Consider the following 19,848-nt stretch of genomic DNA (forward strand, 5'->3'; position numbering starts at 1 on the left):
CTGCCTCTACAGGGAACAATCAGCACGAAGATTTGTCTCAAAAGAAAAAAAAAAAAAAACATTTTTTTATAGGTAAATGTTAGATACTAGGTAGTTACCCGTGCGATGCACGGTCACCATTATTTTAATAAAAAATATGAATTAGATTATATCTTCTATTTAGTTATTTTTCGATGTATAAAATAGTTTATAATTTATTTATAATTGTAATGAATTGATTATTATATCAATCACTTTAATTATAAGTATATCATATTCCATCTAATGTATTAATTTTTTAATATCTAATTATTTATCATTTCCACGTACGAATAAACACTAAAAACAAATGAGGTATCTCCCACTGTTGGTGAGTTAAAACTTAATTGCGTGACTGTGTAAAGAAAACTTATATTAACGATGCCCACACATTAAATTAAAACTTTGTTACAAAATCCATAACTATTTTGAATAACTATTTCTTTTTTTGTGTTAAATGAACTCAATATGAATATAAATTTTATAAATTGTTTGACTGTTTATTATTTATATTTTTATTCACTAAATAAAAATGAATTTACTTAATTTTGTTATTTCAAAGCGTTAACTATTAATTATATATAATAATTCATATATAAGGAAAGAGTGTCTAAATAAAAACAAAAAGACTCAAATTAAATTAAAACCCAATATAATCTGTAAATTACATAATACTATTAAGTTTATTGAAATATTAAATAATATTTTATACATATATAATTATATGATTGTGTTATAATCTAACAATAATGCACTTAATATTAATAAAATAATTAGTTTAAACATTGAAAATTATTTTTTTTGGTACAGTTCATAAGAAAGAAAAAGAAAATGGGAAAAACTCCGAGCTAAGTCCTCACATATGAGATACCCATAGCAACGTCAACACTGAGTTTGTTTATTTTCCCCTTCATTGTTTTGGAAGTATTCCTATCATGACCAATATTTTTTTCTGAAAGGCCAAAATGAATAAATAAATGAATGTAGCATTATGGGTGCTACAAACCCAATTACAAAGAAACAGGACATGAAAACGCAAACCAGTAGAAAGAAAACAAAAAGTGCAACAAAGGAATTAAGGCTGCAAAAGAGCAAAATAACCAGCAGCAAACAAAATAAGCAGCAGCAAACAATATAACCAGCAAAAACAAACGAAAGGGAAGTTCCCAACACAACATTTGAATTGATCCCCCACTAACTGAGACAATGTTTCCCATCAGAGGTGAATGAAGCTTGCATCTGACCTCCAATTTTTAGGCCTGAAGCAAAAATAAGAGGTATATATATGCTTCATTAGCTAAATGGACATATGGACATAATTATAAATATGAGAATTAAACTCGAATGATTATCAAAACACAAAATCAAACAGGATAATTATACTTAGATAAGATGCACATTAACTTTAGAAGATTTTTCACATAACGAAAGTATATGTCAAGAACCTACCTTTGAATTTGTAAATGACATCCATTCTATAACGTATAAAGACATGTGAGTCAGCAGAAGCAACCCATAATTTAGTTGGCTAACTTGGTAAAACTGAAAAAATAATCATATAACATTAATAATCACTATTCGCTTATTTTATATAGGATGGCAAAGAAAGGAAGATGTCTATTTGCTCACCATTAGTGTGTCCATTTTAAATGACACATCTCTACTTGGGCCCACATGTTATCTACCGTCCAATGATCTAACTAATTGGAACCAACTTGTGTTCTGCCTAGCTGAGTCAATGTTCCTAAAATTTGCCTTGGAACTACACTTCTGCAAGTTGGAAATGAACAATGCAATTGAAGCCTAGAAATAAGCATATAAAATGCTTTTTGCTTGAAACTTCAATCGTAGAAACCATATTTATCAGCTTTTACTAAGGGTATTATCAACACTTAACTGGTTCAAAATATTATGTTTAGCAGAAAATCTAATTATTAAGGGGTTTGTATTGCCCATTAGCATATATGGGCAATTCAGTTTCGTATTGTATGCTCAAAGCAAGTGTTCATATTTGATTCTTCACAACCTGTAATCAAGTCAAAAACAAAATAAAAAGCATATAGGTTAATGGTCATCACTGAATGTTTGCTTAGTAATAATAATCACCAAAATTATAAAAAGAAAAACATGATAAATCATCAAACTTTTAAATGAGGGTTCTTATAATGATATTTCAGCAGTAAACCACAATCCAACCTAAAACATCATACTCAAGATAAAAAAAATCATAGTTTGTCAGTTGCTATTGACCTGGCTCAATTTTTACATTTTACACCATCATGCTTTTTAAGGGGTTGAAGGATTATCATATGAAAATCCATCAGGTTTTGAATCTCATAGCCACTGTCTTCTTGTTCAAGATTGAGTAAAGAATGTAAGTAACTTTCTCTAACAGAATCTGAAACCGCAATATGAATCACACATGTTCTTAGATAAGCTAAAATTTTGAGCCTACATCATTCTCTGACCTCACATTTGGGGTACCTAAAGAAACTTTCATTCTACAACCAATAAAGTAGTTACCAATTTTTCTTAATAGAAACTAAGAACTTGCCATTAAGAATCACTTTAACGCCAACCATTCTTTGGCATGAAGATTAACTGAAGTAGAATAGCATTCGCATACCAGAATTCATGAAGATCATTGTCTTTCTCTAATGATACTCAGTGGCAAAGTTTACATATGTGCAAGAAATATAAGTAGTTTGTCCTATTTGAAGTAGCTATTCTCATTAAGGGTCAATGGGACACTATTACATTGGTTTAACCAAACAAACATAAAGAACATTAACAATACGTGAGAAAAAATAAACAATGGAATTGAAAGACAAACTGAAAATGAAAATAGAATTGAAACAAAAAAAAAGAATCCAAATATATCAGATATACCACAAGACAGACTGGTACCAGAACCTATTATGGAATATATGCAAAGAATTGAATTTGAAGCATATACCTAGAACAAAAACAGTAAAAAGAGCTAGGCCACGAAGGAGCTTGTAGCAGAGGGACTCCGGTTGAGCAATAGCACAAAGGCCCATGTTGTTGGTCTTTTCAGCATAGAGTTCTACACTGTTTTCAAGAAACTTGAACCTCTTCGATCCCACTCAGGTAAGCTCCCTAATTCTCCTTCCCTTCTCACCTATTAAATACCAAATCAGATTTCAAAATCAGTGCAACAAATGAAAGAAAAAAATGGCAAATTAAAGATGTGCGTAGTACCTAGAACGACCTGGGTTCGAGTGGATCTGATGATGATCTCAGTTTTCGTTGGAGTGACCCAAACTTCCACACTCGAGTATCCGTCCTCACTCCTGAGCAAGCTTTCCGGTCAGAAGCTCGTTCAGCCGAGAGAAGAGAAAAGCCATCAGCCACAAACTACATAAACACAAAAATTAATAACACAGATCAAACTAAGTGTTCCAGTGATTGATTAAGGAGCCTCCTTAGATCCATTAGAACATGCTAATAATACACACACAACCAACTTCTGTTACAATTTCAAGAATAAACCAATGATAATGTCAATACCGAGGTATATGAAAGGAATTACTGAAATAAAACAATAAGATAGTAAAATATATTATCTATTATACCTACAGAAATAGAAATCAGTGTATATAAAACATTTAAATTTGAACTCCACTTCCCCTTCTGTTTCTAATGGGCGGCTATATATATAATTCAGCTCTTAAGAAGTCAATACAATTCAAAGGTACAAAGAGACATTGGAATGCAAGCTACCTACTAAATAAATTGTTCTAACAATGGAAACAAAAAAATTTAACGGGTAGAAATGAGTGAACACCACATTCAAAGACAAAGAAAGAACTTACTTTGCAAGGAATTTATAAAATTGAATAACCAAATCCCGGTCATTCTAATACTCAGTCCTAATCTTCCCAGGTATGAAATACCAAATATTGGATCTGTTGAATAAATAAGAACAAAGGCAGATATTTTGTATAATAGACATATAAAAAAAAGACAATGTCAAAGAAGTGATAAAGCAGTAAAATACAAATTTCCACTCATTAAGTCACAAGAATTACTTCATTCTTCTGAATAACAGTTTGGGAATAAATTACTGTCAAGTTTGATTAGATGATAAAACAAACTCTGCATATAATGAATCTACTATCCAAATACTAAGGTTCAAGTCTTTCCAAGCATCTCCATAAATTTAGTGCATAGCAAGGTCCACTTTAACAGAATTTTCAGATGAGAACAAAATAAACATTTGCCACACACAATGAAAAGAAATTCTAAGCATAAAAGGCTAGTACTTGATACCTGATAAGGTCTAATTCTGAGGAGGAAAATATGGGTGGCGATTTGGATGATCAAAATATCTTTCATGAGGTCTCATATATTACAAACATTGTTTATTTCATAATTTATCCTAAATTTTTAAATACTTCCTTATAAACAACATTCTTTGTTTGATTCACCAATGTAGAACTTGACTGATCGATGTAAATCTTTAGTCCTTCTCTACTTTTCACACGCGAAACAGCAACATATAATTGACCATGAGAGAATACAGGTCTTGGTAGAAAAACACCAACTCTACCCAAAGTTTGTCCTTGACTTTTGTTAATCGTCATTGCAAAACAAACACAAACCGGAAATTGTCGACGTTGAATCTTTACATGTAAGCCACTGTCAGAAGGGACAATACTCATCCGTGCAATATAAGCCATTGAACCAGCATTATTTCCATTTATAACTCTTCCATAAATTAGATTTGGACGTAGTTTATGAACAATCAATCTAGTCCCATTGCACAATCCACGCGCAACATCAATGTTCCTCATTAACATAATAGGAACTCCAACCTTCAAACATAACTTGTGGTCCGGTAAGCCAGAACCCTTTATACTATTTAAGAATTCAACAGTAATCCAATTTGCTTCAATACCAACATCTTCATCAACTTTTACAATGCTATCGGAACTAAGATATACCTTTTCTTTACCAGGTGCCCGACTTAATACATATTGATTAATTGTATCAACAATTTCCAAAGTTGGAGCAAGAATTGCCTTATCACAAAAATATGTTTCTTGAAAAATTTTTCGTTCAAGATCAGGATATGTTGAGTCAACAATACTTGATACACCATCCCCCTTGGAATCCACCAACAAATCATGAGGAATTTCCATCTCACATTCACCATCATTGTACTCACCCAATTTACCATCTCCAACATCAAGGATCCATTTGCTGAAATTTTTTCTTTGTTCTACATCACTATCCAAACCCCCTTGATTTATTCGCATGTTCTCTATTAACTTCAATACTTTGCAAAACTTCCATAATCTTGAAGAATTAATGGTTGCCATAACAATTTCTTCACGACTTGCTTTAGGAATTATAGGTAAAGTTTGTCTAAAATCACCACCAAGAACAACAACTTTTCCACCGAAAGGCTTATCACTACTATTCGGATTACTTTGTAGCATAATATCACGCAATGTTCTATCCAATCCCTCAAATGCCCATCTATTTACCATTGGTGCTTCATCCCAAATAATCAAACTTGTGTGTTTCAAAAGTTCTGCCTTATTACTCCCTTGCCGAATATTACAACATGTATCCTCATTTAACACAAGAGGAATACCAAATAAAGAATGTGCAGTTCGTCCCCCCGGAAGTAAAAGCGATGCTATACCACTTGAAGCAACATTCAAAACAATTTTCCGTTCTCCACGAAACTTATACGTCAAACTTTTCCAAAGAAATGTCTTTCCAGTACCACCAGATCCATAAACAAAGAAAAATCCCCCACGTGATTTATTGACGGCATTAACAACTTCATCATATACCTTTTTTTGTTCTTTATTCAAACTTGATACATGGTCATTATGCATCTTAACCATATCACCAATATCATATCTTAACTCATTGTACAATAAAATATTATCATACTGTGGGACTTCATTTGAAAGTGGATACGGCATTGTTGGAAAATCCTTTAAGCTTTTACCATTGCTCATTAACATTTTCTCAAGTTCTACCAAGCACAAAGTTTTGAGCATACCATCATCCATTTGCAAATCTAATAATAAAAAACATATAACATATTAATTATATAATTCAATTATTTAATAATATTAAACACCAAAGTTTCAAAATTTCATATTATTGACATATCTAAACAACATACCTGGTTCACCTAGCAATTTTCTCCTTGCATACAAAATTCCATCAGCTAAAAGTTTCCATGTCTCCTCAAACACCGCACCAGGTTGTACAATTGAATTAGACAACAACAATGAAATAAAAAGATACCTTGCTGAATTCCCAGATGATAATTCTGAACAATCGATTATACCATCAATGAACTCTTTGTCATTTTCTAGCAATCGCAGTGCTATGCAAGCTTCTTGAAAAGACAAATACACAATGCCATCCACACTTCTTAAATCATTATAACTTGTGCATCCACATTGCAAATTCAGTAGTAACCGAAGATAATAGACCTCACCACACCCAATTGGTATAAAGTTCATCCTACCAATTGAAAACCCTCTTTTCCTTGGTCGCCACTCCTTACACTTAGGATCATATACAAAATATTGTGGATATTGAGCATATGTTAAATGTCTACCTTCAGCATATTTCCTATTAGCAACCATCCAAGCAGTAAACATTGTCTCTCGTTTTTTGTTACGTTTCACAACTAAATCAAGAGGTTCTTTAGAACCAAACATAACAACTTGTTGTTTCGGCAAATGAAATGACAATCTTTGTACAGGAGGCCAATGATGATGAATATGAAAATTTAATGACCTCCAAGCAGATTCACATGGTGATAAATAACGGCAATCATAATACTGTTGAATCTCATCAACGTGTACCTTCTTTTGTTCATCCCCAGATTCATTGGTCATTGAAACAGTCACACGATCAACACCCTTGTTGATATACTTAAATAAGTATTTTATGCAATTGGATTTGTTGCAATACTCAATATTAATGTGTGCTTGATACTTCATTAACAATTTGGCATTATAAGGCACAACATAGCCATTATCTAGTTGAACACCCCGCCTCTCAAAATGCACTCCAGTATTCCTTCTTCGATATACAGGATAACCATCAATATCAAATGAGGTCTTCTCCACATATTTTTTTGGAAAGAATTTTGAGCAACGACCATTCACCATACACAGAGATTTTTTACGACTACTCCCACATGGACCATGAAGCATATATGTTGAAACAACATCAAATAGCTTTGGGTTTGCAATAGGATCAGGTAACTCAGCACAAATGAAAGAATCAATCAATTCAGGTGTATTTAGTTTTGCCCCAGCAGCTAACCAAATCAAAATATGTGCATGAGGTAAGCCTCTCTTTTGGAATTCTATGGTGTACATACCTAATACATAACATAAATTATTAGTTTTACACAATAGTATAAGTTTCCCAATTAGAAAATAATTTAAACAAATATCTAAATTACCAAGTGAGCAAAATCTTACCAGCACTAACTTTCCCAAAATATTTCCCTTTCTTCAGGTCTACTATTAACTGCTTCACTTTTGCATGAAAAACCCGACATATTATATCTGGTCTATCATTAGCATTCAAACCTTTTCCAGATACAAATCTCTCAATTTCAGGCCACTTCGGATTACAAGTGACAGTTATAAACAAATCTGGATAACCATAGAATTTGCATATTGCCATTGCATCCTGACAATTGTTGAACATATATCTTTTTCCACCAGTAAACGAAGATGGCAACACTATTCTTGTCCCAATACATGATGGATCAAGATCACCCTTATCAACAGCTTCTTCTATACCAGCTAAGAAATCTCTACGAATAATCTTCTGATTTGCTTTCACATATGATAACCTTTGTGCCTCAACCATAGAATACGAATCCACAAGGAATTGTTGAAATAGCCTTCTACAACGAAGAATAATAGATTCCTCACGAACTCTTTCTTGTATTCTAAAGGCTAGAAATTCACGCATAGAAACTCGTACTCTTTTCTTAAAAACTCGCCTATCTCCATCCTCCCGAAACTTTATATCTTCTTTATAACCATCTTCTCCATAAGGAAACATCAATGGATATTGTAATGGCAAAAAAGAAGTATGTGTCTCATGAATTCGTTGAAGATTTCCATCAAGACCACTTATTACAATATCACGCCCGCAATCAGTGGAATCAAAATCCCCTACTATAAGCGCTGCAACCTCATCAACAGTTGGTAAATTATACACTCTTGGATCTTTTGGCCTGTGACGAAACAACCTCAACGAAATCTTTGAACTTGAATTTTGACCAATAAAATCTCGAGCCATTCGAAAAGATTTAGCCAATACATTACACTTATCAATCATTGCCATTAGATGTTCTAATAAAGACTGATTTAATTTTGTATTTCCATCTGTGCTTCTACACATGGAAAAATAAAATAAAATTAGTTCTTAATTATCATGATTTCAAATCTTTAAATTTAATCTTAATAATTACATATATATTTATATAATTTACCTGAAATGGCGACTCCTATTTTGAATCTCATTTTGTGTATCATATATATAAAGTTGTGCAAATTTTGGCCTTTCTCCAACCTTTGGTAACAAACTACCAATTCGATGGTAGTTTTGTCCACTAATGACAAATTGGGGTGGTCCACCTCCATCATTTAAGCCTGTCTCAATTTTCCCTCCAAAAGACGTAAAAGCAAATACACTATTATAGGACCTAATATTTTCTATAAAATTACGACTTCGAATATCATAACCCATTATTAAGTCCCATAATAATGTAGGTGGCTTCTGTAGATAAGGTAAGAGCACCTTCCCCTTTAAGCAACACATCATAAACTTGGTAGGATTACTATCTTTAGTCTTTCCAACTCTCTCGGCAAACCAATGTAAGGCACCACAATATTGGCATGTGTATTTCATGTCTCCAATATCATCATATTCTATTCATTTAATGATAAAAAATAAGTACCAGAACTCTTCACTCATAATACTAATACTAAATTTAATTTAACATTGCTTACCTTCAAACTCAGGCGAAATTTTGTTATGACAAACCTGATTATTACCCTCAGTCAAAACTTCATCATCATCATCACCATCACCATCATCATCATCATCATCATCATCATCATCATCATCATCATCATCATCATTATTAAAGTTACTACTTTCTAATTTCATTTCATCTATAAGAATAATAAAACAACTTATATAATTAGCACTTCAAATTCTCAATTAGCAAAATATATCAAGTATATTTAATGAACACAATTTATTTTCGACAATTGCATAAATATTCAAAAATAAAAATACTAACTAATTCTTAAGTACAATAATAGTCCATCGTTTATTATTAGACATATTAGATTGAGTGTAAATTACTCCTTATTACCTTCAACCACATTAGTACACATATTTACTTTAATAATTATAATTACTCAAAATATTTAGCTAAGTAATTCAAATATACATACCAATCATACCCAAGTCTAAAGAAGATGATCCACCGAAGCAAGATTCTTTTGATGAGGATTTGTTAGGATCCCACCACCTATTCACTAAGCAAGCTCCAGACATAGATTTCCGAGGTCTTGAGATTGAGTTGTTTTTAATTCTCTTATTTGAATCTTCATTTTGGCATTGTTCTCCACTTTGTTCATATCCTATTCACATCCAATACACATATTCTTAGGAAAATATTATTTACCATACTTCAATATTAGCTAATCTATAAACACTACAAAAAGATATTTTTTGTATACCATCATCTCTGTAGCCACCTCTTTTGAAGCCTCTACCAACATCTTGACCAGAATCCATACGTCAAAATATCTTAACAAATTGGTTGTGCCATAAGTTCATGCCAAAACCAAGTAGTGTTCAAGATTTAACTTGTTTAGATATTGAGTAAATTGGATGCTCAAAGGTATGGTAAGCTTCAAGAGTAGTGGATACCACACAAATGAACACATACCTAGTTTATATACATACAAAACTAATCTAATCTATTGAACTGTACTCAAAAGTACTCGAACTACTTTTTATAAAATCAAAAGTACTCCAACTAAAAGTTTTCACCTTTAATGACCTTCAAATTGCACCCACTTTGATTAACAACAGCATCCATAAACAAGTCCAAAAGTTAAACCCTACCATTAAAGTTAACAACAACTAACATATAAACCTTTATTTGACAAATTCAAACACTTCCATATATCCCATAAAGTATATGAATAAACTCAAGATTTTTTTTTGATTTTCAATTTTAGTCCATTAACTAAGTGCACCAAAACTGATGACTTCAGCATGAATATAGACATATCCATACAATAAAATAGCTAACACCACCATTATGTTGCAAAACGACATTATATTATAAAGAAAAGTCAACCATCTTAGACATAGATGATCCTTCATTACTTAAAAATAACATATTCAGATATCTTCTAATTACCAAGGAGGTAATTTCGTACAGGACCATATCAAAATTACACCATTGGAAATAAGATAAACCTAACCACATACTTTATACCCTTCAAAAGTCACTCAAACTAAACTTACAACATCTGCTTGATCCAGTACACACGTATGGTTTACAAAAAAACATACCCATACTATGAATTCTATCAAGATCAACTCATTCTACCAATATTACTAAGTAGCCAATACTAAACTGACCCAAACATTCAGTCATGACCCTTAGCACGATGGTTATCCACCTGCAAATCAAATTCTTCTTCAAGCTTCCTTTTGTATGATTTTGAACAACTCCCATGTTCATATACACTAAACACATTGGTTGGCTTGATAATTTCAGGAGGTTGACATTCCTCAGGACTAAGAAGAAAATCCATATCAAAATCATAGTCATCAAAGCTGACCAATGAAAAAGACCCTGGAAATTTTGCCTACATCAAATAAATACACAGTATGAATTTCTAATGCATAAAGTATGTATACTATACAATAATCAAAATACAACCAATTTAACAAAATCTATAAACCAACCAAAATAGGAGTTTCAACAGCACCATTCAAGATGAAGAGATCAATTATATCACCATCATTACAAACACGCTTCACATGATACGGATCTTCAAAGTTATATAGGTTTACCATTCGCTTTTCAACCTTAAACAACCAATCATTTCCAACCAAGGCTTCTGAAATAAAAGGGCACACCTCACCAATATTTGTTTCCTACACATTGAATCAAGAGTAGCCCATATATTACAAAAAGTCATTCAAATCTAAATCTTCTACAAAAATATGTAAGACTAATCCTCCATTAACTTGATAAAATTCAAACAATAACCTTAATTCATAAAATTACCTGAATCTCAGTTAAAATATCCCTACAAGATTTGTTAATTAACTTCTCAACAACTGAATCAGGCATCACAAAGTCAAGTGAATCACATCCATCAGACACCCTAACCTTCATCCTGAACCTAAACCAAAATGATGAACATTTTAATAACCACAGAGATGAAATCCAGAAATGAAAATACACCTATATACCTCATATAACATAACTCAAAATAAATCATACCTAGCAACAACATAGTCCACTCTCTTAAAGCATGCACTGCAATAATAATCACTATCCTCAATAATGACAGCACGGTCACACAAGCATGCTAAGTACCACCAACCTTCTTCTTGTAAAATATTAACAATCTTAGCCCTAACTATGAAATCTCCATCCTGAAAATATAAATAAAAATATTACAACTTAGGTAAATACTAAACTCTATACTCATCAACCATTTCAATAATTTAATCAATTAAATTCACCTCCTTTGTGTCACTTAATGACAACACAGTTTTCCTAGGATGATTATAAATGAAATCATCAACCATTGACACCCCACCATTTTCCATGACATTGAGTTCAATTACATCATCCTCATGATAACCATGCAAAGCAATCCTGCCATAAAAAACATACATACATTACTTATAAATGAGTCCTAACAATTTCCAAGTACACAAAATTTTGTAAATAAACAGATTAATATTTCTTAATACCCATTCCAGAATGACAGCACCTATGGAATTTGAGGATTGAAACTAAGTCTAGATGCTCCATCTACACCTTGTAGAACACTTTTTCCTGATCAAAAGTTAAATGATATCAACACAATGAAATGACATATAAATGACACTACCTAGTTCATAAAAAGAACAATAGAGACAAATATAAATCGTATACAACAATTATTTTCTTCAATACCTCTAAATTTCTTTATTTTAGCATACTGGAAAACCATAATTGCTTCCTCATTGGAGTGAAGTGACAAATAGTCAGTAACAAATTTGGCATGGTCACCAAACAGAACACATTCAACCTTACCCCTATAATACAAAACAACAAATAATCAGTATATAAGCAAACTAAGGATAACTTATTAATCTACTGACTTCAAAATATTTAATGACATTCAAAAACTGCATAAAATACTTGTCATCAGCCAGTTCAACAATCATCATCTTAGACATTTGTCCTCTTTTCACACAGGTCCTTTCTTCAATAATGCAAGTCAACAACCCCATGAAATCTGAAAAATAAGTAGAACCTAATTAATCTCAAACATCATAAATACTCAACAACTTAACAAAAAAAATTCATAACAAAGTTCACTAAACAAAACTAAAACATAAGGAAAGCATAAAATTTTACCAAGAAGATAATCAGATTGAACACCCATCTCATTGACTTGTGCAGAGTTCTTAAGTGATAAGCCCCACCTTGGAATTTCAGATACTTCACAAGCCATAACCGATGTATTTTCAATAAAAAGCATCTTATAGGCATGCTCAGTTGCACGGTAACCTCCCATGTTTGGAATTAGCCGACCAAATGTAATCTTGTAAGCATTACCTTCAACAAATTGATCTCCCCATTTCTTAAACATTTCTTTTCTTAAAGAACACTGAATCTTGCAACCCTAAATCCATGGACAAAATAAAATCTAAGTTCTCATCTACAAACATATGATAATTACAACAGAAGAACAAATCTGGAAATAACTCCACACCAAATTAAAATCACAAAAATATCAATTAAGGGTTATAAACCCCTTTATATAAACCACTTTACAAACCTCCAAAATAATGATAAGTTACAAAGACATGAGTAAATTTCCATCAACAAATTCCTAAGTACCTCCCAAATAATTAAGGACTAAAATAGCAAATTTCGACTTCTGAAAAAATTCCTCAAATTTCAATATATACCAAAAATTTAAACATATGACAATCTTTGAGAACATTAGCATGCTTTCACTACTTAGTCTATCAAAAAGAATTAACCAAATTTATACATGTCAACATATCAAACATAAAAAAACCATAAACTTATAAACCTATCCATAACATCCTTGTGACAATGATCAATGTTCTCATTTTTAGACATCACAAATCCACAATACTGGTTAGTCAAATTTCTGTAGGAACTGAACATTATGTTTCAAGAATAACATCACATACATAGTGATCTATCAACACCATCTCCACAGAATTTGGAAGTCCAGACCCTTTCTTTGAATATACAACCCAAAGACGAATTACTCTTACAACAACTCTCCAAATTTGTGATGGTGGACACAATGAGTTCAAAAGCCCAATTGACACTGAATTTTCCATATGAAAACACCTCTCAGCTAACTAAATTAAGCTTACTCAAAGGGTAACCTAACAAACACTTCTGAAGTAAAAACCCATAACTTTCTCTTATATAATGCAAAATGAGCGGGAATTATTAACTTTCAAATTTTAGCATATCTCATCTCCAAAAGTAAATGTATTACTTTAACTGGCTTGTGACACATTCTCACAAACACATGGCATGCGAAACAGGTCTTTCAAACTACAGTAACTACTTACAATGTAATTACACTTACTAACACCTATTTTAAACCCAACTAATCTAATCAAATCCATTATCACAATATATATAATGAAACTGGATTGTTGAGATCAAACCAAAAACGACACCTATCCTTCTTATACTTTTAAAAAAATAACAAAACAACCATAAACCAATTGAAACAACAACTTCAATGGCTACTTAAAAGCAGACAACTTCTGATTATTCAAAATACTTGTTCCTACCCAATAAAGATAAACATTAAACCCATCACTTTTCCATAAACACAAGTAATCATAGTTCACCTCCACCCCATAGACAAAGTACAAGCCCCTCACCTGACACGTACCAGAGAGAGCCAAAAACGGCACTATCATCAAGATCTACCACATACATCAACGCTTAAAAGTTTTTTCTGCAACACTCTGTGACCTAAAACCGCTAAAAATACCACCGCCTCCTTTGATTCGCAGCTCTCACTGTGACAGATACCTGTTAAGTGTCACTCAATTGAAGCTTCCAAACAGGACTCTTCGTTTAAACCTAATTGTTACCCTTTTTTTAAAACACACACACCACTTAAGCTCCAATAGGATTTTTTCATTTTTTCTATAAGCAACAAAAATATCTGCTCTTCATTTAAATTTAATAGCTCTTAAAAAAATTTAAATCTACTTATAACAAATTGGGTATATAATTTGGTTTTTTTCATTTTATTATCTGTATATCATTTATTGAAATTAACAAATTGATGTATCTTATTTAACTACTAAGTCAACTGGACTTTAAACAACAAAAAAAAAATTACTTAAACGAAAAACAATCACACTTCCAATTGGGCATTAGTTTTAACACCCCTTATTAATCTCACACCCTCTTTTATTTTCTAAATTCCCTTAATATCCTCTCTTATAAAGAGATAGTCAGAGTGTGATAGTATTTTCACACATACTAAGTGTGAACGCTTAAAACGAAAAGAAGAAGGTGAAGAGAGAATAAAGATACTCAATTCGCACAATTGTGGTGTGAAACACAATTCAGTTTCGCACTCAAGATCAGTAGTTTGAATGGACTTTATTTTCAATTTTAAATTTTTCGTTTCTTTAGAATTAGATTTCACACTCAAGTGTGTGAAACATTTTCAAATTTCACACTCAAGAGTGTGAGTTATTGAACTGTTAATAATTTTTTAATTTTTTTTTGTTTTTTTATAATTTTCATTTCACACATTTCACACTCAATAGTGTGAAATCTTTTCAAATTTCACACTCAAGAGTGTGAAAAAACTAAGTGTTAAGAATTTTATTTTTAATTTTAAATATTTAGTTTTTAATAATTAAATTTCACACTCAAATGTGTGAAACATTTTCAAATTTCACACTCAAGAGTGTGAGTTATTGAACTGTTAATAATTTTATTTTAAAAAAAAAATTGATTTTTTTTATATTTTCATTTCACACTCAAGAGTGTGAAATATTTTCAAATTTCACCTTCAAGAGTGTGAAGGAACCAACTGTTAAGAATGTGAAAATGTTTTCCACTCACTGAGTGTGAAATACTTAAAACGAATGGAAGAAGGTGAAGAGAGATCGAACATACAAGTGTGAAAAGTTACAATGTATGAAATGTTTTCACATATATTAAGTGTGAAAAGTGGCAACGAAGAAAACTATGAGATGAGAGTAAAAGTGAAGGGTGGTGTGATAAACAAAAATGATGGTAGTGATAAGATAGGAAAAGGGATATGTTTGGAATGAAATTAAATTTTAAAGGGTATTTGAGATATTTTTGTGCATAAAGGAGGGTGGGGGATTAATTGAGGGGGTGTTAAAACTAATGCCCCTTCCAATTGACCATCTATTCTTGGATTTTATAAATATTTAAACCTCAAAAAGAAATACTTACGAAATTAAAACCAAAGGACTTTATCATTTGTCCACCAATAATTTACCTAATATATAATACATTATAACTTTCATCAATAAATGAAAACTCAGTTTTTCTAATTTTCATTATTAATTAAAAACTCATTAAATTTTTTTATTCACAATAATGCACTATTCAAATCATACAACGCTAACACGTAAAAATTTAAAGCAAAGTTCTATTAAATCAACAATCCCAATATGATTGGACTAAATTATGGTTTCACTTCATAATTTATACTTATTTTCACCACATAATAATACTTATCCAAATTACGATTTTCATCTTCAAATATCGCTTTTTTTTCACCAAATACCATTTTACATCTAATAATTTCCTATCCCATATAATATTTTTATTTATATTTTCAGGATGGAGATTTCATAGTTAGGGCTAAGATTGTTAATATTTTACAAGAAGAAGGTTGGTGGTACTTAGCATGCTTGTGTGACCGTGCTGTCATTATTGAGGATAGTGATTATTATTGCAGTGCATGCTTTAAGAGAGTGGACTATGTTGTTGCTAGGTATGATTTATATTGAGTTATGTTATATGAGGTATATAGGTGTATTTTCATTTCTGGATTTCATCTTTGAGGTTATTCAAATGTTCATCATTTTGGTTTAGGTTTAGGATGAAAGTTAGGGTGTCTGATGGAAGTGATTCACTTGACTTTGTGATGCCTGCTTCAGTTGTTGAGAAGTTAATTAACAAATCTTGTAGCGATAGATAACCCAAATTTGTATTCATCAAAAGGGTCAAAGCCGTCTTCAAACCAATACATGAGAATAAAAGCTACAACTACAGTAAAACCAAAACTAAGTTATCTAGTCGATTTTAGTTCTATAATTTTATCTTTAAATCACATTGTTATTTCCATACCACCTTCCTTTTACTTTCATTCCAATAAGTCCAACAAAAACCACAAGACAAGTCTAATTTAATTTTGCAATACTGCCATCATCTGCTTGAAACTAAATAACACAAGAAAACCTTCTTGCCATCCTCATTACTAAGTAGTCAAAACAGGAGAAAATGGTACTCAAATGAACTTCTACTACAACCATTTAAAATCCGTCAATAAGATGTTCCTTACATTTAGGATTATAATACAAAACATAACCAACTCATTACCCCTTAATCATAAATCATTAAAATCAGTCCCTGGCCCATATTAAATTCTTGAGCATCATTAAATTCCTCCTGCAACTGCTTCCTTTTCAAAATAAAGCGCCACATCTTCTACACCATCAAACTCTTCACATGGAAATCCTTCACAACAATTTTCCTATCATAAAGACCATGAACACCAAAACCATAAAACCTCAATAAGACAGTTATAAATCTCAATAGTAATATACAACAATAGGAAATACACTTACAAAAAATGTCTGCCGCCACAAAACAGACACAAAATGAGATTCCGTCAGTTCAAATAATTCACATTCACGGAGATAACCATCACAGCTTTCCTCTTCACATTTTAACACATCCTGCTCTAACTCAGTAACTTGATATTCTCCAACAGAAAAACAAAAACAGGGCACACAATCCACATAATGGAAATCCTACACATGAATTAGATAAACTTTATAACTATGATACATGAAATAAAGACCTGCTACATCAATTTATGATAAAGGTACTATCTCAAAATAACCTTATTCGGATATCTTATTTCAAAATCATAAAATCTCGCATGACAATCATCTACATCGAATGACTCCAAAATAGGTCCACCATAATGAGACACATTCCCACAAAACCTGCACAAAATCAGTAAAACACATATAAAGAAAATACTTAAATAACTAAAAATATAATTAACTATCATATACAACATGATACCTAGTCCTAAACATTGTAACCTCCTCAATGTCAGGGTTCAAGAAAATCTGAGACACAGGTATTAATGTCTGCAATAACTTATGCCCTGCAAATAACAACATTCAAATTTATTACACAATAGAACTAATAATAAGATACAAAACAAGTCTGAAGAATGGAATCTACCTTGAAATTCAATAAGCTTTGCATACTGTACAACAACAACAGGCTTCTCATTGGGGTGGTTCGATAAGTACTCAGATACAATACCAGCAGATTGGCCAAGCAAAACAATTGGAACTTGACCTCTACATACATAAAATCAACCAAATGAAGCAGGAATTATATTTAGCACACACTGAAATAAAAAATAATAAGAGTTTGATCCCCAAGAATAGAAATATAACATCTCATCCAATATCTGGATCACCATTATCTTCAGATCTACAACACCTTTCTTACAAACCCTAACAGGTGACACAGCATTGATCAAACCAATGATACCTGTCACAGTAATATCAAAGACTAAGAAATCCAATTCAAACATATACAATAACTAACTTATAGTAAAAACACCCATCATGGAATCTACTCTACATATTTAGAAAACATAAAAACAGTGCACTTTATATACCACATAAATACACAGTTTCAGCATCACTTGAAGAGACTTCCGTTGACATTTTCAAAGATAGGCCCCAATTTGGTATAACATTACAATCACATGGAAAAACCTTTGTTTTCCCGCTGAAAAGAATCCTATATGCATGATTAGTAGCACGATATGATCCCTTTGTAGCAATTACAATAAAAAAATTTATCTCGTATACATTCCCCTCAGAAAATTTATGAGCCCATTTGCGATACATAACATTTCCCAATGAGGCCTGAATTTTTCCTCCCTACATGAAGACAAATCACAAAACATAAAACCATTAGAGAATGATCAACTTGGAGAATACAACTTTGGCAATTGATTGCATATAACAAAGAGAATAATCATACATATTGGTCCATTAACACCATCTCTAGAGAAGAAACAACATCCTTAATGGGTAAGGCAGGTAAAACCCATCTACGAATTACTCTCACTCTGATAGTCCATCTAACGCTTGGAGGACACAGGTCTGCAACTTTATCCATTGAAACAACCTTCAATAACTTGTTAATGAAATTAAACATGGGAACCCTTTTATAGATGCTCTAACATTAACTTATCTTACTTTTTAAAACCTTTTGATGCTATCAAATACTCCTACCCTCAAACAAAAGTTACCATGACAACCCTCAATGTCTTTAAAAGGGAAATAATAACTTTTACTTCACAAAAAAGGAGCAGAGTCGTTCTGAACGTACCTTCTGTAACCCTGCACTGTATAAAAGTAATTTACACCAAGTCATATCTCTGAACTTAACTTCTATAATCCTCCAATGCTTGAAACTCAATTTCGCCAAATCATAGCATCCTAATAATTTTAATTTTCCCCCAAAAGTACAAATAAAATACACAAAATCAAAAATTAGCTATCCACATATGCAAGGAAATTAAAATGAGTTAACAAAAGGAGAGAAAGAACGAACCGCAAATTTTCTATAACATCAACACACGCCTGCACTTTCTATTCGTATAATCAACTCAGGGTTTCCAATTGAAATCAAACAAAACAACTATACAGACATCGAACGACTGCATCAGCCACTGGAAGACCACAGGTTCAAGAATTCCCAATCATAAACCCTCAACTGCGACCCTCTTGTAAGACAGCCTCAATTTAAAACCTCATCACCATTTAAATGTAATTTTTTTAAATGAGCAACCGTATCAATTTTTTTTAAAACTTATTAGATATTAACCATCTATTGTTTTCAAAAAGTACTCCACAAATAAAACAATAACTTAATTTACTAAACTCTTTTTTTTAAAAAAAAAACTCAACTATTGCTTTTCATTACCATAATATTTGTAGCCCAACAATAAATTCAAACATAAGAGATTAATTTCTATGCACCGACGGTGTAAAAAGTTTTACACCATCATTCAATCACAACCTTCCATTTTCTATTTTAGATATTATTAAATTCAAAATTAATTGTGAACTATTAAAATGGAGGGATGTGATTGAATGATGGTGTAAAACTTATTTACACCGTCGGTGCATAGAAATTAATCTCTTTGTTTAAACATACAT

The 19,848-nt window shown here is 31.7% G+C and overlaps 3 protein-coding genes and 1 long non-coding RNA gene across 11 annotated transcripts; all 4 read right to left on the reverse strand.

The window, feature by feature from the left end:
• Nucleotides 1–1,046: 1,046 nt before the first annotated feature.
• Nucleotides 1,047–3,932, reverse strand: LOC130726757 (uncharacterized). Of its 4 annotated transcripts, none has more exons than XR_009014973.1 (6): nucleotides 3,855–3,932; nucleotides 3,241–3,396; nucleotides 2,975–3,160; nucleotides 1,648–2,044; nucleotides 1,468–1,560; nucleotides 1,047–1,277 (listed from the first exon to the last, which is right to left on the reverse strand). It is a non-coding gene; the product is annotated as an uncharacterized LOC130726757 (long non-coding RNA). The 4 variants fall into 4 exon arrangements; XR_009014974.1 differs by lacking the exon at nucleotides 3,855–3,932 and adding an exon at nucleotides 3,615–3,806; XR_009014975.1 differs by lacking the exon at nucleotides 3,855–3,932 and having other exon boundaries at nucleotides 1,648–1,788; nucleotides 1,916–2,044; nucleotides 3,241–3,600.
• Nucleotides 3,933–4,415: 483 nt separating this feature from the next.
• LOC130725722 (uncharacterized) lies at nucleotides 4,416–9,855 on the reverse strand. The gene is made up of 6 exons (XM_057576926.1): nucleotides 9,798–9,855; nucleotides 9,510–9,698; nucleotides 8,537–8,975; nucleotides 7,509–8,437; nucleotides 6,188–7,405; nucleotides 4,416–6,079 (listed from the first exon to the last, which is right to left on the reverse strand). The coding sequence occupies exons 1-6, from the start codon at nucleotides 9,853–9,855 to the stop codon at nucleotides 4,416–4,418; spliced, it is 4,497 nt and encodes a 1,498-aa protein (XP_057432909.1).
• Nucleotides 9,856–10,430: 575 nt separating this feature from the next.
• LOC130723825 (uncharacterized) lies at nucleotides 10,431–14,466 on the reverse strand. Of its 3 annotated transcripts, none has more exons than XM_057574962.1 (10): nucleotides 14,256–14,466; nucleotides 12,719–12,986; nucleotides 12,500–12,596; nucleotides 12,272–12,393; nucleotides 12,067–12,151; nucleotides 11,833–11,968; nucleotides 11,588–11,742; nucleotides 11,369–11,486; nucleotides 11,044–11,235; nucleotides 10,431–10,943 (listed from the first exon to the last, which is right to left on the reverse strand). In XM_057574962.1, exons 6-10 carry the CDS (start codon nucleotides 11,917–11,919, stop codon nucleotides 10,722–10,724), a joined length of 774 nt encoding a protein of 257 aa, XP_057430945.1. In that variant the 5' UTR covers nucleotides 11,920–11,968; nucleotides 12,067–12,151; nucleotides 12,272–12,393; nucleotides 12,500–12,596; nucleotides 12,719–12,986; nucleotides 14,256–14,466; the 3' UTR covers nucleotides 10,431–10,721. The 3 variants fall into 3 exon arrangements, with proteins under 3 accessions (XP_057430945.1, XP_057430944.1, XP_057430943.1); XM_057574961.1 differs by having other exon boundaries at nucleotides 14,245–14,466; XM_057574960.1 differs by lacking the exons at nucleotides 12,067–12,151; nucleotides 12,272–12,393; nucleotides 12,500–12,596; nucleotides 12,719–12,986; nucleotides 14,256–14,466 and having other exon boundaries at nucleotides 11,833–12,006.
• A 2,345-nt stretch (nucleotides 14,467–16,811) lies between these two features.
• LOC130723697 (uncharacterized) lies at nucleotides 16,812–19,444 on the reverse strand. Of its 3 annotated transcripts, none has more exons than XM_057574813.1 (10): nucleotides 19,241–19,444; nucleotides 19,016–19,125; nucleotides 18,665–18,786; nucleotides 18,294–18,561; nucleotides 18,067–18,163; nucleotides 17,846–17,967; nucleotides 17,681–17,765; nucleotides 17,493–17,598; nucleotides 17,215–17,400; nucleotides 16,812–17,120 (listed from the first exon to the last, which is right to left on the reverse strand). In XM_057574813.1, exons 3-10 carry the CDS (start codon nucleotides 18,683–18,685, stop codon nucleotides 17,025–17,027), a joined length of 981 nt encoding a protein of 326 aa, XP_057430796.1. In that variant the 5' UTR covers nucleotides 18,686–18,786; nucleotides 19,016–19,125; nucleotides 19,241–19,444; the 3' UTR covers nucleotides 16,812–17,024. The 3 variants fall into 3 exon arrangements, with proteins under 3 accessions (XP_057430796.1, XP_057430797.1, XP_057430794.1); XM_057574814.1 differs by having other exon boundaries at nucleotides 18,665–18,792; XM_057574811.1 differs by lacking the exon at nucleotides 18,665–18,786.
• Between the last annotated feature and the right edge of the window lie 404 nt (nucleotides 19,445–19,848).

The sequence above is a fragment of the Lotus japonicus genome, chromosome 6 (assembly GCF_012489685.1).
Source record: "Lotus japonicus ecotype B-129 chromosome 6, LjGifu_v1.2".
Classification (NCBI taxonomy): Eukaryota; Viridiplantae; Streptophyta; class Magnoliopsida; order Fabales; family Fabaceae; genus Lotus; species Lotus japonicus.